At 41.0% G+C, this 17,713-nt stretch overlaps 1 protein-coding gene across 1 annotated transcript in view; it reads right to left on the bottom strand.

Annotated features, from left to right (window-relative positions):
• LOC119427565 (probable E3 ubiquitin-protein ligase HERC1) overlaps positions 1-17,713 on the bottom strand; it is a gene marked incomplete at its 5' end in the record, with an annotated part of 118,997 nt that overhangs the window by 60,397 nt on the left and 40,887 nt on the right. The window contains 1 exon segment of the mRNA XM_037695202.1: positions 8,132-8,301. Coding sequence (XP_037551130.1) covers positions 8,132-8,301 — 170 coding nt within the window.

The raw sequence follows: 17,713 nt of genomic DNA, 5'->3' as shown, positions 1-17,713 counted from the left end.
TTTCTTCTTTCTGCTGCCTTTCATTTTAAATTTTTTGTATCTTTTTTATATTGTTATGGAATTGTTTTGTACTTTTTTAAAACGAATAAACTTTATACCATACCATTTATTAGGGTTGTTATAGATAAACCGATACGACCGGATATCCGGTTTGACAAGCTAGCGATATGGTTGTGTCGGTAGCAGCTGTATAAATTGACAGCAACCAGCCACACTATTGCGAGACTAGCTCGGTTGACAGTGCGTTTATAAAACAACGCGAGAGTCGGAAATGCCCGCAAAGCTATTCTCACACATGCTCCGTAGCTCACCAAGACAACGAGAATGGATGTAAATAGTAGCAGCGTTAGCGGGTCACCGAGAAAGATTTTCAATACAGCAGCCAGACAAAAGTCTAAAGTGTGGAACGTTTTCGGGTTTTACAAGAAGGACGGAAAACTCGACAAAAACCACGCTATTTGTAAGCTATGCAGAGCACCTCTGAAGTACACTGGTAGCACAACAAACCTTGATCAACATGCAACGAGAAAACACAGAGAGGAGTATGGCGAACTTCTCAAGCCCCATAACATCGAGCAGGAGCAGGCAGCTGCCACACAGAGAGCGACGGGTAACGTTATCACTAAATTTTACGGGCAACTCGGCGACAGTTCATCACGAGCTAAGGATATAACGGCATCAATAACCCGTTTCATAGCTAAGGGCTTATGGCCGTACAATATAGTGGAGGGGGAAGGATTTCAGGATTTGATTCATACGTTAGAGCCCAGATATAAGATTCCGTCCCGGCAGCATATCACAAACACATGCATGCCAGCGTTGTATTCCCAAGTGAAGAGCCAAGTTGAAAAAGAATTGGCACATGCAGAGCGAGTTGCTATTACAACCGATGCCTGGACGTCATGCTCCACTGAGTCTTATGTGACCATCACTGTCCACTACATCTCTCCAGACTGGAAGTTAAATGTGCATGTGTTACACAGTAGTAGGGTACTACTAAGGCATTCAAAGGATCCCACACTGGGAAAAACATTGGTGCTCTGCTAAAACAGGCATGTGTTGACTGGAACCTTCTTGATAAAGATCCAGCCCTGGTGACAGACAATGCCACAAACATGGTATTAGCTGGAGTGGAAGCAGAGATGACCCCTCACCTCATGTGCTTTGCACACACTATTAATCTCGCCACACAGAAAGCCTTTAAAGTTGACACAGTAGCAAGGTTGCTGGGGAGAGTGAGGAAAGCCGTTGCCTTTTTTCATCGTAGTGTGACGGCAGCAGAAATCCTTCAAGAGAAACAGAAACAACTAGCCTTGCCTTCCCACAAACTCATCCAAGATGTATCCACGCGGTGGAATAGCTCCCATGACATGCTTGAACGCTTTTTTGAGCAACATCCTGCGATTTCTGCAGCACTCATGTCCAGGGACCTCAGAAAAGGAGAAGAGGTGAATACTCTCAAGGACAAAGACTTCTGCGACATTGAAGACATTGTCAAACTGATGGCGCCGGTCAAACTTGTGACTACCAGCATGTCTGAAGACAAGCGACCCACACTCTCAATGATTCTTCTTGTAAAAGCAAAGCTTAAAAAGAACTTTGAACCATCAGATGAAGACTCAGTGTTAATCAGAGAGATGAAGCAGGCGTTCAAGAATGACTTGGAGAAACGCTACACAGGCCTTGAACATCTCTTCCACACTGCAGCAGCTCTGGACCCCCGTTTTAAGTCCCTGCCCTTCCTCAGTAACCATGATGCAGAGAGGACATTCACAAGCATATCAGCAGAAGCAGCATCCCTGCATCACAAGGTAAATCCCCCAACACACTGACAAAATACATATTACAGTACATTCAGTTACAGTCTGGTGTGTTTTGTTGCTGTCATTAGATATATTCTGACTACTCTTTATTTGATTCTTTACACTGCATTTAACCATACTGTACACTAAATGTTATTTCATGTTTTATTTCTAGGTAACGGGGGGTTCAGTTCAGAGAGGTCCAGTGCAGACTGATCCATGTCAGAGTGAACCTGCAAATGGAGATCCGGACGTCTGCATTGATGTACCCCAGACCCAAGATGAGCATAAAGGTTTGTGTGTTTTATAACTTGTGATCAAGAACGAGAAGACTTTGTCTTAAACTTGTGCTGCAGTCATAGTATCAGTATAAAACACATTCACTATAATAAGAGGATCTGCATGCAAAGAAAGAGTTAAATAATAATGATGATGATAATGATACATATTTTACATATGTACACGAGTCCTTACATAAATAAATTCTGAACATCAAATGAAGATTTATACATAAAATGGTAGTCAATTAAAAAACTTCATGGCAAACATAGCCAGTAATATATGGTACTTGTTTTCTATTTCAGATGATAAACCTCCTTGTAAAAAGAAGAACATGTCAGCCCTGGACCAGCTGTTGGGAGAAGACTTTCAAGTAAGGACGGCATCTAGATCTGTGAGGGACCAGGCCAATGAAGAAGTCAAGAGGTACAGAGAGCGTGATCCTTTGCCCCTGAAAAAAAACCCCCCACTAATGGTGGAAAGAGCAACAGGACTTGCCACTGGTGTCATCTGTGGCTAAAATGTATCTGTGCATACCGGCCACCAGTGTGGCATCTGAGAGAGTTTTCAGCACTGCAGGAGATGTTGGTTCCACAAAACACAGTCTACTCAAACATGAGCATGTGGATCAGCTGATTTTCCTTAAGAAAAATCTGCTGCAAAAAAAAGATGAGGACAGTGATTATGATGAATAAAAATATAGGTAAACATACAAACATAAGGAAGTGAACTACTTCACTGTGTTTGAGTTCAGATTGAACCTGACGTGAATGTAGAAATGCAGGACATTACTTTTGTTCAGACTACCTCACCAGGTCAGAAAGCTGCACTTTGATTTCTTTTATACAAGTAATCGGCACTTTGACTGTTGATATGTGCTGCTGATTATCCATGCTGCTGATCTGATCTCATGCTGCTGTTTAAATGACATGATGTTATATTAATCTGTGCCCACCTGCTCACACAAACTCATGTTCGTGCTGCTGTTGTTAGGCGTACTGTTCTTGCATTATGTTTTTGTATTATTAAGTTCAAGTTCAAGTTGTGTTTATTTGTCTATGCAAGGTTAACACGATGAAATGCTCAGGATGAGAAGAACCGATTTGACTTGCTAAAAAACAAAAAACAAGCAAACAAGAAATACTAAAGCAATAAGGGTACAAAATAAACTACCAAAAAGTGAAAAAGTAATTATAATATTTACAAAGTTTCTGAAGAGAAAAATGGTAAACAACAACATTGTAGAATTTTTACAGTGAAGCAGAATGAATTTGTGTGAATAAGTATTTCAAGGTAGTAATGTAATATAAGCTAAAATGCACATGATATATATTGCACATAACTACCAAACTACGCAGGGTATGTGACAGGTTATTGCACAGGTGCTTTGTGCTTACTGTAGCTTATTCCTATTTTTTTTTATTACATGCTGCTGTAATCATTTGTGCATTTTATAATTTTTCTTTATTTTCTCATTTTATACTGATCCCATCAAACAAAGAAATATTCTTTTAGCTGGTCTTTTTAGGTCCATGTCTAAAAATAAACACATTTGACATGTGATTCTGTTGTTTGGCTTTTTACTTTATTTTTGCCAGTGCCTTACTGCACAATTTTAGATATGATATATGTAAACTTTTACAAATTTAAAAATAATGTAAGAATGTCACATTTATAGAAATGGCCCTTTTTGTTCATAATTAATATTTGTCTACATTCAACAATGTTAAACTGTAGAATTATATAAAGTTGAATCGAATCGAACCGAATCAAATCGTTCTGTTTTTAAAATAAATGGTTTTTGAATCGAATCGTAACCTTTGTATCTAGATGCGAATCGACCCGTCTATCACACAGAGATGTACAACCCTACCATTTATACAGGTCAATCCCACTGAGCCTTGGGGACTCATTTACAAGAGAGACCTGATTTCTTAAAGAGTGATGACAACAATGACAACAATAGACAATCATAGAAGAGGCATACAGATTTAAATTTGCTTTTTTTTTTTTTAAACAAATCAGAACAAAATGGCAACGAAAACGGCAGTCAAATGGAAAAGTAGCCGGAAAAAAAAAAAAACAGCTAGACTGTAAGATGGTGTATAAAACTAAAAACAGGAACATGTCTGCATTGGTCCCTGCCAGGTGTCCAACAGATTCTTAAAGACACTTAGAGAGGTCAAAGGTCGAGAGCTTCAAATCTTTTTGTAAGATATTCCAGGAAACAGGAGCGGAGTAGGAGAAGGTCCTTTTGTCTAGTTCAGTCCTCATTGAGGGAACACTGCAGGTAATGATGTCCTGAGAGCGCACGCTGTAGCTGCACTCACACAGAGACATGTAGGAGGAGATGTATGAAGGCAGCAGACCAAGAAGTGATTTAAAGATGAAAATGTACCAGTGAGAGAGTCTGCGTGAAGTTAATGGTGACCAGTTAACCAGTGAATACAGGGTGCAGTGGTGGGTACGATAATCACAGCCAGTTATGAATCTTAGTGCACCATGATAGACAGCATCAAACATCTGCAGCATCCAACATCTGCAGGGTTCTTGTAGGAGTGTTCGTGTAAATGTCACCGTGATCAATGGAGGGAAGGAAAGTCACAGATACAAGGTGTTTTCTAGCATTCAGGGTTAGACAGGATCTGTTTCTGAAAAAGAAACCCAGTTTAACTTTCAGTTTCTTTACCAAGTTTTTCAGGTGAAGCTTAAAAGAGAGATGTGAGTCGACCAAGATACCCAAATATTTATAGGAATCAACAAACTCAATCAGGACACCATTTGAGGATAAAATCAGAGGAAGAACTGCTGGGACCGACTTCCTCTTTGAAAAAAAGCATCCCTTTGGTTTTATCGGCATTTAGGTTGTTTTCACACCTGATAGTCCGGTAGACTCGGTTCTGGACCAATATTCATGACATGTTGTTCCATTTGAGCTGGTGCGTTTGCATTCACACTGCACTGTGCAGTCGAGTCAACCTGTTTGAACCAACCTGTTCCCCCACTCACCTGTGAGGGCGCTGCACCAAGAACTACTGAAATAAACGACACAAAAACCTCTGAAGACACTTCTTCTGGAAATAAAAACATAAACAGAGTGGCATCAAGTTTTATCAGTTTTAGGAGTTATATTTAGTCATTTTTCAACAATGGACTCAGCATGAGCAGAAGATGAGACAGAAGAACATGGAGAATATTGTTTTCCACACAAGGCAGCTGACGGCTCCATATGAGCTAAGAGAAATGTGTGTTTGTCCTGCGCTGTACTACACTTCCTGCTTGTGGAGCGGGGCTCGGTCTGTTTACATTCACACTGTACTGGAACCGCACTGGAGTTCTCTTCTACCGGACCGAGACCTAGGTTTTAGCCCGGGCCAGAGTTCGCCTTTTTGTTCCGTGACAGAGTTCGATGGTGCGTTCACACCTCCCGAAACGAACCGGACTTCCTAGAAAAACGAGCTAGAGTTCGATTAAAGTGGACTAAACAGGGCTGCTGTGAATGCAGCCTTAGGACAAGTTTGAGACAGAGCGAGTCTGACTGGATGATCAAAGGTGGATTGCAAAAATGTTAATTAAGCCTGTTCAGGATCCCAGCTATGTTCTGTGTGTGTGCGCCGTGTGCGAACATATAACTGTTGGAAGCGTAAGCATGACGGTGGGTGTGCAACCTGTGTCTCTGCTGTGACAGACACAGACCCAGAAAAGGAAGGGAGGGGGAAGGGGTGGTGGTGGTCTGTCTTTCCCTATCGCTACAGTGCAGTGTCAGTGAGACCTGATTGAGACAAGCAAGAGTGGCTTGTTTATTTAAAATAATGAAGCGTGACCCAAACCGAGCCTTTAAGCCCCCAGTACACTCCCGCGTATATCCGTCCGTGGAGGTACATGCATATCCCCGCAGGGCATATTTGCGCATAGCTCAACTTTTACGACCGTGTACGCGGTGTCGCACAATAAACTGCCTGGCGACGGACTGTTTTATATGCACCAACCTAAAAAAGTTAAATCTGGTCCTCTGGACATTCAAAAAAAACAAAACAAAGCAAATCAACAAAAAAATGTAGAAACGTTTCGTCTCTCATCCAAGAGACTTCCTCAGTCTGAGGTGCTGTATTCAGCTCAGTCTCTTAAATAGCACCTACTCAGAGTGGATCAACCAGTTTGCTGCTGACAACCAAAACCAGCTGATCACATGCTCAAGAAGGACCATCAGCCTAACAATGGATCATTAGCACCTGATGGCTGTTTACTGTTCACAGAGGGCTGAGTGATACTAGCAATCACAGCATTGTAAGAGGGGGACAATTGAACACAGAGGCCTCCACCCCTGTTTAATGATGGACGATTTCTTTTCACAAAGATGGCCTCCTTTACTCCTCTCTCAAACCATCGTTCCTCTCTGTCCAGGATGTGAACATCTTCATCCCTGAAAGAGTGACCGCTGGCCTGGCGCAAATGGTTCCTGTAGTCTGCCCTCTTCCTTGCTGCTGATCTGTTTCATGTTGCTGCTGATCTGTTTCATGTTGCTGCTGATCTGTTTCAATGTTGATGTGTTCATGCGTGCACATCTGCTCACAGACTCATGTTCATGTTTGTGCTGATGTTCAATGTTTTATGTTATGAGTGCTTAGTGTATATTTAGTTGATGTTTTTCTTAGTTCATATCTTAGATGTTATTACTGTTTTTCTTAGACATTTTATTGTTGGATGTAACTGGGACCCTGTGAACATAATTTCGCTCCACCACATGTACCACATGAGGTACGAATGACAATAAAGAAACTCTGACTCTGACTCTGACTTGCTGTTTTCTCAAACTCTCTAACTAGTTTGAGGCAATCCTGGCCAAAGTGGTTCAAAATATCCTGATGCATGCTCAATAATCCAGGTAGAAAAATCTAAAAAAGTTAAATCTGGTTCTCTGGACATTCAAAAAAAACAGCTCCTCAGACTGAGGAAGTCTCTCGGATGAGAGACGAAACGTTTCTACATTTTTTTGTTGATTTGCTTTGTTTTGTTTTTTTTGAATGCCCAGAGGACCAGATTTAACTTTTTTAGATTTTTCTACCTGGATTATTGAGCATGCATCAGGATATGCACCAACGTTTTAAATTCCCCTTCTTCATCCCTGATCTGGCTTTTTCTTTTGTTATTTTGCCAAAAGGCAAGTGATCTCTTCCTCCTCCATTGACACCATGACTGAAATGGTGAGAAATGAAGGAATTTCTCATGAGCAAATTAAAATCAGGTCCAGCGTGGCTGCAGGAGGGTCTGGAGATTTCCTGGTGTGCTGGTCTGATGTGCAGAGCCAGCGCTCCGTTTTTTTTATTTTAGAATTTTTAATTAACAACATATAAACACAGAACACCACTGTGACTGGGGCTGCCAACTCTTGTTTTTTTTTTTTACCTGTCACTCAATCCAGTAGGCATGTCAGCAAATGACCAATCGGCGACCTCAATTTGTCCCAAAGGTAAACGCCCCTTTTCTGCGGAGCTGCACTGCAGCCAATTAGGGTGGATGCTTCAGCATGAAGTCTCAACCCTCTGCGGACAGTGCGCACAGTTTCCGCATGGCTGATAGGACGCGGGAGTATACTGGAGCCTTTACTCCAGCCCCTTAGCAACCACTGAGCAGACCAGGCCACCGGGAAATGTCCCGGTGACCTCAACGGTCAGTCAGCCCCTATGCATTATTGTTATTTCAGATTAAATATCTGTTCTTGCACTTTGTGAAATACACTTCTAAATAAGTGAGACTTATACTCCGAAGCGACATATATGTTTTTTCCTCTTCATGATGCATTTTTTGACTGATGCGACCGATACTTTGGAGCGTCATATAGGGCGGAAAACACGGTATGTACAAATGATTAATTTTATTATTTTTATTTTGTGTGCACAGCTTATACACAGGTGTGCTCTATAGTCTGGAAAGTAAGGTATTCTTGTTTTAGCTCAATCTCAAAGCAACGTGACCTTCAAAAAACGTTCAGAAAATCCAAATACCTGCAGCATGGGTTGGTCTTGTTAGGGTCGTGGTTCTGTTCTTACCTGGTTATTGGGGCTGAGGTTCAGCAGCCTCCATGACGAGTACATGAGATCAGAAAAGTGATAGAGGAGGCGCAGACGGGCCCTCACTGCCTCTATGCTCACCTCCTTCAACCCACTGTACTGAGGTGGCACTGCCACTGGTAGACCCAGCTGGAGAGGAACTGATGATCCTGATGAAGAGCAGGGGAAAGACAAAAGTGATGAAGAAGCACAATAAGAAGGATTACATTCAGCTGCAGCCTTAAACAGAACCCCACCTCAAATTAGACATGAAACTTGGGTCTTTCTCAGAATGAGCTAAAAAAAAAAAAAGCAGCCAGAGGAAATTTCTGAAAGCTCTTCAGAAAGTCTGGAGAACAGCTGAACCTGAAAAACTTTAAAACTTTAGAATATTCCAGGAAAGTCTGAAAAATTGTTAGGAAAAACATAAATAAGCTAAAGACATCTGTATTTTTTGTAAAAATGCAACGTGAATGCTTGTTGTTGAATACTGAATATTGCTAAAACTTAAATATTACATTTTAAAGAGCAAAATAGTAGCTACAATTAGTAAAACATTGGCTAAATGCTAAACTTAACAGAGCAGTATGCTGATGCTTGCTCAATAATCCAGGTAGAAAAAGCCAAAAAAGTTAAATCTGGTCCTTTGGACATTCAAAAAAATAATAATAATCTCCAGGCCAGCGGTCACTCTTTCAGGGATGAAGATGTGCACATCCTGGACAGAGAGGAACGATGGTTTGAGAGAGGAGTAAAGGAGGCCATCTTTGTGAAAAGAAATCGTCCATCATTAAACAGGGGTTGAGCCTCCGGGTTCAACTGTCCCCCTCTTACAATGCTGTTATTGCTAGTATCACTCAGCCCTCTGTGAACAGTAAACAGCCATCAGGTGCTAATGATCCATTGTTAGGCTGATGGTCCTTCTTGAGCATGTGATCAGCTGGTTCTGGTTGTCAGCAGCAAAACTGGTTGATCCGCTCTGAGAAGGTGCTATTTAAGAGACTGAGCTGAATACAGCACCTCAGACTGAGGAAGTCTTTCGGATGAGAGACGAAACGTTTCTACAATTTTTTAAATGTTGTTGTTTTTTTAATGTCCAGAAGACCAGATTTAACTTTTTTTGGATTAACAGAGCAGTGGCTAAAATGAGCAAAACTGTAGCTAAAAGCTAAAACTAGTAAAGCTCTAGCTAAAAGTATACATTAGCAAAACCTTAGCTTAAAGCTGTTACAATATTTCTTATTTAGGCTGGTCCTATGGATTTGATCTGCTCAGAGACGGGATTATAATAAAATTATGACCCGGTTCTGACTGGGTTAAACTGGGCCAGCAGCTCTAAGAGAGTCTCCCTGGGATTTCAATATCAGTCAAATAGTTTTAATCTGTTTGCCACATCACGTAGAAAGGCTTTGAAGCACCGTCTCATGTTTTTCCTAACACGTCAGTACACATAAGACCACACTTAAGTCACGCCCCCTCATACATTGATGAGCTGAGCTCCCCTTCTGCGAAAGGAGGAGTCATAGGACCCCATAAATTAGTGATGACACGGGACTTCGAGGCTCTTCCGGGTCTGTGTACGCGTGAAAGTCGGGAGAGTCCAGCATAGTAAAACTGTAATCTTCTTCTGCCTTTTTAATATAATTGATCAAACTTAATTGACGTCTCATTGATTTATTTGTTAGCATGAGTTGCCACTTCTGAGAGAGATAGAACCAGGGGAAGCAGTGGGGGCTGGCTTAGGGTCCAGGGTCAAAGAGGAAGCCTTAGGCCCACAGCTAGCCATAGCTAGCTGCAGTGACTGACGACCCGCAGTCAGCTCTCATAACGCAACAAAGCTAAAAGTTGAAAAACCTAACGTAAAAGTTAAAATTAGCAAACTTGTAATTGAAATCTTAAATGACAAAAAAAATTAACTTCAACCCGAAATTGGCAGAAGGGTAGCTAAAAGCTAAAAGTACAGTAGTATAAGAACACAAAATAGAGGCAATTTGCTAAAGCAGATTTCATAAAGAACAATGTTTTGGAAAAATTAAATAGATCTCAATGCATTTTATGGAGAGTTTGATTTTTAATAAAGTTAAAAGTTTTGAACAGCATAAAACATAAAAAAAGTTATATGTTATAATTAAAGCCCAACCGATATGGAAATTGTGTCTATCGCTGATGGAACAAGTTACAATGTTGTTTTTGATCTATAGCTGTAGTAACTTGTTCCATCAACTCCATAAGAGCCATGGATGTTGAATTTTTTGATCTGAACCCATACTGACTATTACTTAAAATATTATTTTTATCAAGAAATATGTCAAATCTGGTCACAAATAATTTTTCTAGAATTTTTGAGAATTGTGGCAACAAAGAATAGGTCTGTAGTTGTTAAATACACATTTGTCACCATGTTTAAAAAGAGGAACTACCTTAGCTATTTTCATTCTGTCTGGGAATATTCCTGTTGAAAATGACAAATTACATATATATGTAAATGGCTCAATCACATGACTTATTATTTCTTTTACAACCATCATATCCATGTCTTCACAGTCTTTTGATCTTTTGTCAGTAAATTTTTTAACTACCTTCATTATTTCTTCTTTGTCAGTTCCCTTTAGAAACATACTGTTAACACAATCACTGATTAAATAACTCACATTTTTATCCACTTTTGGTATTGTATTTGCAAGGTTAGATCCAACATTTACAAAGTAATTATTAAATCCGTTTACGATTTCATTTTCATCATGGATTTCCACATTATTTTCCACAAAATATTGAGAAAGACTCGTACTAACCTTGTGTTTTTTCAGAACACTGTTCATTACTCGCCATGTTGCCTTCATATCACCACTACTTTTATGTAATAACTCACTATAATATTCCCTCTTTTGTTTTCTTATGATCCCAACTAATTTATTTTTGTACTTTTTATATTTATTTTCTGCCTCATGTGTTCTGGATTTCAAGAAACATGAATACAGATAATTCTTTTTTTTACATGCATTTCTCAATCCTGTCGTAATCCACGGTTGATCAACCATTATGAACAGCACCTTACTGATGTGTTTCAAGCCAGCTTGCTGTGGAATCCAAATATATAACTGAAATTTCTAATCTATAGAACTGTTATGTGCCAGGCACATTGGTCTTATTGTTTTGTTCTTCTAGATAGGTTTTGAGTTAGTTAATCAGTCTTTGATTGTTTTGGGCTGTGGCTTTTTCTACCAGCCCCTAAATAGGCTGGTTTCAGGGAGCTCTCTTGGCTCTCTTAGGCTCACTCTGCTTTTTGGCCCTCTCTGAGACACACTGTTTTGAATCTCTCCAGAATCCCTGTTTTGTTTGGATCTTTTTCTTGGCCATCCTGGAGCTGTGGCCTGCTGTTGGTGGTCCCAGCCACCTCAGGTAATTTTTGTTACCTTTTTGTATGTTTTTTCTAGTACTTTTTGGCCTGGTGGGACCGATGGTCCTGTTTTTGCTTTTTCTTTTGTTATAGGGTTTTTGTAGGTTTTTTCCTAGTTTTAGTCTGGTACCCAGCGGCTTCGACGGCCCTGTATAGGGTTGGCCCGCTGCAGTACCTTTTTTTTTGGTTTGGCCTGTTCACCAGGTCCTCCTTTAAGTTGTACTTTGGGTTTTTGTGTCTTTTCTGTGGACACGGGACTTAGGGGTTCCTCATCTTTTTTCCCATCTTTGTGAAAAGAAACCGTCCATCATTAAACAGGGGTGGAGGCCTCCGGGTTCAACTGTCCCCCTCTTACAATGCTGTGATTGCTAGTATCACTCAGCCCTCTGTGAACAGTAAACAGCCATCAGTGTGCTAATGATCCATTGTTAGGCTGATGGTCCTTCTTGAACATGTGATCAGCTGGTTTTTGGTTGTCAGCAGCAAAACTGGTTGATCCACTCTGAGAAGGTGCTATTTAAGAGACTGAGTTGAAAACAGCGCCTCAGACTGAGGAAGTCTCTTGGATGAGAGACGAAACGTTTCTAGATTTTTTTGCTTTGTTTTGTTTTTTTTTGAATGTCCAGAGGACCAGATTGAACTTTTTTGGGCAAGACATTGATGTTCCCTTGCACAAAACCATGATCCACTCTGAACTGTGGCCTGGTGATGCTGTGGTTGGGGTGCGCCCTACTTCTCCTATAGCGGGTGTCTCCATGATCATGGGGAATGATTTAGCTGGAGGTCGAGTATTAGTTACTCCTGACGTTACAACTGTCCCAGTATTGTGCACGACTCCAGATGAGCTTGCTCGTACATTTCCTGATGTATTCACGTCATGCGCTGTTACGCACGCTGCTCTTAAACGTCAACAAGAGGAAAATGAGAATGAAATTGACTTAACAGATAGTTTTTTTGTATGACACAAAAACTGAGAATGTCCCTCTGTCTAAAGAGAGAGTGAAGGAGGACATGCCAGAAGTGAATATGTTGTCAATGTCAAAACAAAAGTTAATAGATCTCCAAAAAACCGATGAGAGTTTAGCATCTTTGTTTAGGGATGCTGGTTATTTTTTGAATGACGGATTGTTGATACGTAAATGGAAACTATTAAATGCCTCTCCGGTTCAAGAGTGGAGTGTTGTGAAGCAAATTGTTATTCCAACTCCATATCGTGCAGAGATACTATGATTAGCACATGAAAATCCACTAGCAGGTCACCTTGGAATAAGAAAAACTTATGATCGCATCTTGTGTCATTTTTTTTGGTCGGGGTTAAAGAGAGATGTAATACGCTATTGTAATTTGTGTCATTTTTGTCAAGTGTCTGGAAAGCCTAGGGGTGGGTACCTTTCTAAAAAAAAAAATCGATATTGGTACCGGTGTCTGTACATTCACTTCGGTGTCGATTCCTGGACAGTTCTTTTTTCGGTACCAATTTTGTAATTACTAATAATTCTAACAAGAATAAAATTACGTTACACATTACAGTACATATTGTGCGTTTTATTATTTTAACTTTGGTATTTCTATTCCAAACAGTTCTTTTTTTTTCCTTTTTTTTTTTCCAAGCAGCTTTCTTACATAAAAATAAACAAATAATTTCCAGTTCAAAAGACCGGTTTCAAACCAGTGACACGTCAGTGTCTAATGTTCACTGCTACACACTGAGGACCTTTTCATGGAACAGTTTTTCTTCAGAAACATCAACATGTCTGTTTTCTCTGGACATAAACAAGCCCACTCCTGGCTGATGGTGTCTCCAGCAGTAGGCAGTGTTCACTCTGAGGCTGTAGATGATGATTGTTGCACACACAGATACCTGGTTGTCAGTTTGACATATTGTCCCTCACATCCCACCAGCAGGTCACTGGATTCACTGAGGTTAGGGTTGATGCAGACTTCTGTACCTCTGTGTCTCTGCCTGAATCTTCTCTGTGGTTCTCTGAGGTTTAGGGCTCTGATCATCTCCCTAACTGACATGAGAACACAAAACATCAACAATAACATGGTTGTGTTATTATTGTTCAAAAAACATTATCTAGGCTGAGAGATAAAAAATCCTTTAAAGTTTACTTACCTCCACCATGGAGCCTCCACTGTAGAAAAATGCAGCAAACTTTAACAACAAAGTTTGTGACTGTCCTGTGGCACCCACCTCACTTTTATTTTGTGAGTCTCTGTCCTCCTCACATTTGAGTCAGAACCTCCTGTGAGGAGAACATAAACGGTGAACATTAGCTGAACTTTTAAAGCAGCTGATCCGATGGATGAGCAGTTTTACAAGCTAAGCTTCATCTGTTACTGTCAATCTTTAGTTAGCTTCTGAGTTTAGCTAGCTACGTAGATAAAATAAATTTACACACTATTATCTTAAAGTTAGCGTTACAAGGATTCTAGTTTAATTCACCGCAATGTACATTGTAAGCTGTAGTAGCGTTAACAAATGTAAACTCACCAGCTGAAACACAGACACAGCTCCGTCCTTGGGAGTTCTTTGATGAAGAGGAGTCCGGTCGTGGAATGTTGATTCAGTCCGTTTTAACACTCACAGACAGACTTTAATGCTGAGAGGAGGAGGGGAGGCTGCTGTCCTTCTCTCTTCTTGCAGAAAAACACAGAGCAACTTTCTGCTCGTAAGCAGAAAGTTGCGTGTGTTGCGTTGTTGAAGCCGTTCGACAACAAAAGTTGTTGATAAAGTTCTAGTTTTACTTCCTATCCCTGGCTCAAGCTTGCAAGCGCGCTACAGTGGGTCTTATTGGATTAAAAAGAAGGTCGGTGACAGAGATTATTTGGTCTCTACACCTGATCGAAGACGTCAATCACGTTTGTGTCACATTAACATGTTGAAGCCTTACGTTGAACGTGCACCATCCCTGCATGCATCTGTCAGTTGTGTTTCTAATGGAGAAACTGAAGCGTGTCTCAGCTTAAATACAGACATGCAGGCCGCGCCGTCCAGTCCTGAAACTGACGTTTTTTCTATTGTTGTGATTCAAGGCAGATTTTCTAATTCAGTGGTGTTATAGAACTTGTCCCTCATGTTATTCCACCTTGCTTTTTCCCAGCAGGCTGATGTCATTAATTTGATTCAGTCTAATAGGTCATTGTTAGCTGATGTTCCCACTCAGACACATGTTCTTAGCCATGATATTGATGTAGGTGGAGCTACACCGATTAAGCAACATCCTTGCAGAGTAAACCCAGACAAATTGTGCCGTTTGAAAAAACAGGTGGACTACATGTTGGAAAATGGAATTGCTGTTGAAAGTAACAGTGCGTGGAGTTCACCGTGCCTCCTGACTATTAAAGCAAATGGAGAGGACCGTTTTTGTACAGACTTCAGGAAAGTAAATGGGGTGACTAAACCTGATTGTTATCCATTGCCTCATATGGAGGACTGTGTGGACCATGTTGGGGCCGCCCAGTTTGTCACTAAATTGGATTTGCCGAAAGGATACTGGCAGGTTCCCTTGACAGCACACACCCAGGAAATCTCTGCTTTTGTCACACTCGATAACTTCCTTCAGTATACAGTGATGGCTTTTGGGATGTGTAATGCCCCTGTAACGTTTCAGTGGCTCGTGAATGTGGTTTTGGCTGGTTTGCCTTTCTGTGAAGCTTATTTAGATGATTTGGTGATTTGTTCTGCTATATGGGCTGAACACATGGATCATTTAAGAACAGTTTTGTGAGTGAGGCTAATCTCACAATTAATCTTGCTAGATGTGAGTTTGGCCAAGCAACAGTGACATATCTTGGAAAAAAGGTAGGGGGATGTCAAGTGTGCCCCGTTCAGGTTAAAATAGAAGTTACTGTGAATGTTCCTGTACCACCACTCGTACTGAGCTACGACGCTACTTGGCAATGGTTGGTTACTATAGGAATTTTTGTAAAAGCTTTTCTTCTGTAGCTGCCCATTTAACAGACTTACTTAGCCCGAAATTGGATTTTATTTGGTCTGGTCGATGTCAATCTGCTTTCGAGCTGACTAAATCTTTGCTCATGAGCGCTCCTGTGTTGTCTGCCCCTCGCTTTGATGCGCCCTTTAAGTTGGCTGTGGACGCATGTGACTCTGGGGTAGGAGCTGTTCTTTTACAGGATGGTGCTGATGGTGTAGAACACCCGGTTTCTTATTTTTCAAAAAACTTAAAACATCAGAGGTGGTACTCCACCATTGAAAAAGAGGCATTGGCGCTGGTTCTGCCTTAGAACACTTCGAGATGTATGCTATAAATAGCTTTTTCTTCAGCCATTTAGGAACCAGTGAGGCCCAGAGCTTAAAGGGCTACACCTATACTCATAGAATCTGGGGTTACAGTACGTAACCAACGTTCTATTTCATATAGGCTTCGCCCTTTAAGGCTGTCGCTGGTGGGTTAAAGGCGAAGCAGGATGTAGTCTATGCCTCACTGGGTCCGTTCAGACACAATATGAAGCGCCCGCTTGCACCAAAAAACATTTCATCACTCAGCCTTCTATGTGCGTAACTACGCGCTGCATAATTACGCGCAACATGCACAGAAGTGCACTGCGTAATTACGCGTTCCATGTACAGAAGCGCCCCGGAGAGAAAAAGTTTTTGATGGGGAAAAGGGGGAAAGCTGAAAGCAGTCCTGCTGCCGAGATTGGGGAAAAACAGAGGTTGCAATTGTAACCGTGTAACAGTGAACAGAGCAGATCAACAGCTCTTCAATATGAACAGATTAATAATAAATAAACTGATTAGTAATCAAATGAACTGATTGGTAACAGTAGTCATGAACTGATTAGTAACAAGAGAACAAAAACAGCAGTCACAAAACTTGTGACTGATAATAAATATCTCACACTGTAATTGCATGCAGTCAGATGTGAGTTTAAACAAAATTCCATGAAAACAGTAAGATTCATTCTGTTAAAACACTAAGGACAGAATGGGCCATGAAACAAGCCGAAACATCACGCAGATAAAAGTGGATAAATGAACAAGGCGATGACCATGCAGCCGCCGTAAAAAAATCCTGCACTGTCATACCATTATGCAAAGCTGTCGAAGATGCAATTCCTCTGGTCGAATGCGCCCTGAGGTTCTCAGGAGGCTCTAAACCGGATGCCCTGTAAGCTTCAGAAATGGCCTCACACAGCCAGTGTGACAGACGCTGGGTGGATAACGGGCAACCTGCAGAGACGTCTCTATAATGTACAAGCAGACGTTGAGTCTGACGCAGTGTGGCCGTGCGTGTTATGTAACATGCCAGCGCACGCACAGGGCAGAGGAGATGAAAAGATGCTTCTTCTTCTGATTTGTGAGGAGGAGGGAAGAACCCCTCCAGCATTATCATTCTCGATTTAAATGAGCTTGTGATGTTTTTAGGCATAAAAGCTGGGTTAGGTCTCAGATCAGCTGAGCTACCATCAGCTTGAATTCTGAGGCATGACAGGGCAACAGAGAGCGCAGATAAATCACTCGCTCTCTTTGCCGATGTCAAAACCAACAGCAGGGATGTTTTAAGTGACAAGAATTTAATTGAAACCTGAATCTAAAGGTTCAAAAGGAGCTTTGATCAGGGCTCGCAGAACCATCAAGTCCCACTGTAGAGCTAGTGGGCGTGACACCGGTCTGTGTCTCCGTACACCTTTTAAAAAATGCTTAATCAGCGGGTGATTAAAAACTGTTCCGTCACCGAAGCCTTCGTGACAGGAGGAAATCAATCAACCTTTATTTATACAGGTAAATCCCATTGAGCCTCAAGGACTCATTTACAAGAGAGACCTGATTTCAACAAAGAAAGATGACAACAATGGACAACAGCAACAACAATTAACAGTTATAAAAAAGCATACTACAGTTTTTTTTTTTTAACAAATAGGATGGCTAAAAGGAAAAGGTAACAAAACAAAAAACAGCTAGATTCCAAGACAAATGTAGAAAACTAAAAACAGGAACATGTCAGCATTGGACCCTGCCAAGTGTCCAACAGATTCTTAAAGACACTTAGAGAGGTCAAGGTCGAGAGCTTCAAATCTTTTTGTAAGATATTCCAGGAAACAGGAGCGGAATAGGAGAAGGCCCTTTTGCCTAGTTCAGTCCTCATTGAGGGAACACTGCAGGTAATAATGTCCTGAGAGCGCACTCCGTAGCTGCACTCACGCAGAGACATGTA

The sequence above is a fragment of the Nematolebias whitei genome, chromosome 2, assembly GCF_014905685.2.
Source record: "Nematolebias whitei isolate Nwh7 chromosome 2, NemWhi1, whole genome shotgun sequence".
Classification (NCBI taxonomy): Eukaryota; Metazoa; Chordata; class Actinopteri; order Cyprinodontiformes; family Rivulidae; genus Nematolebias; species Nematolebias whitei.
This window is presented reverse-complemented; position numbering and strand designations above follow the sequence as displayed.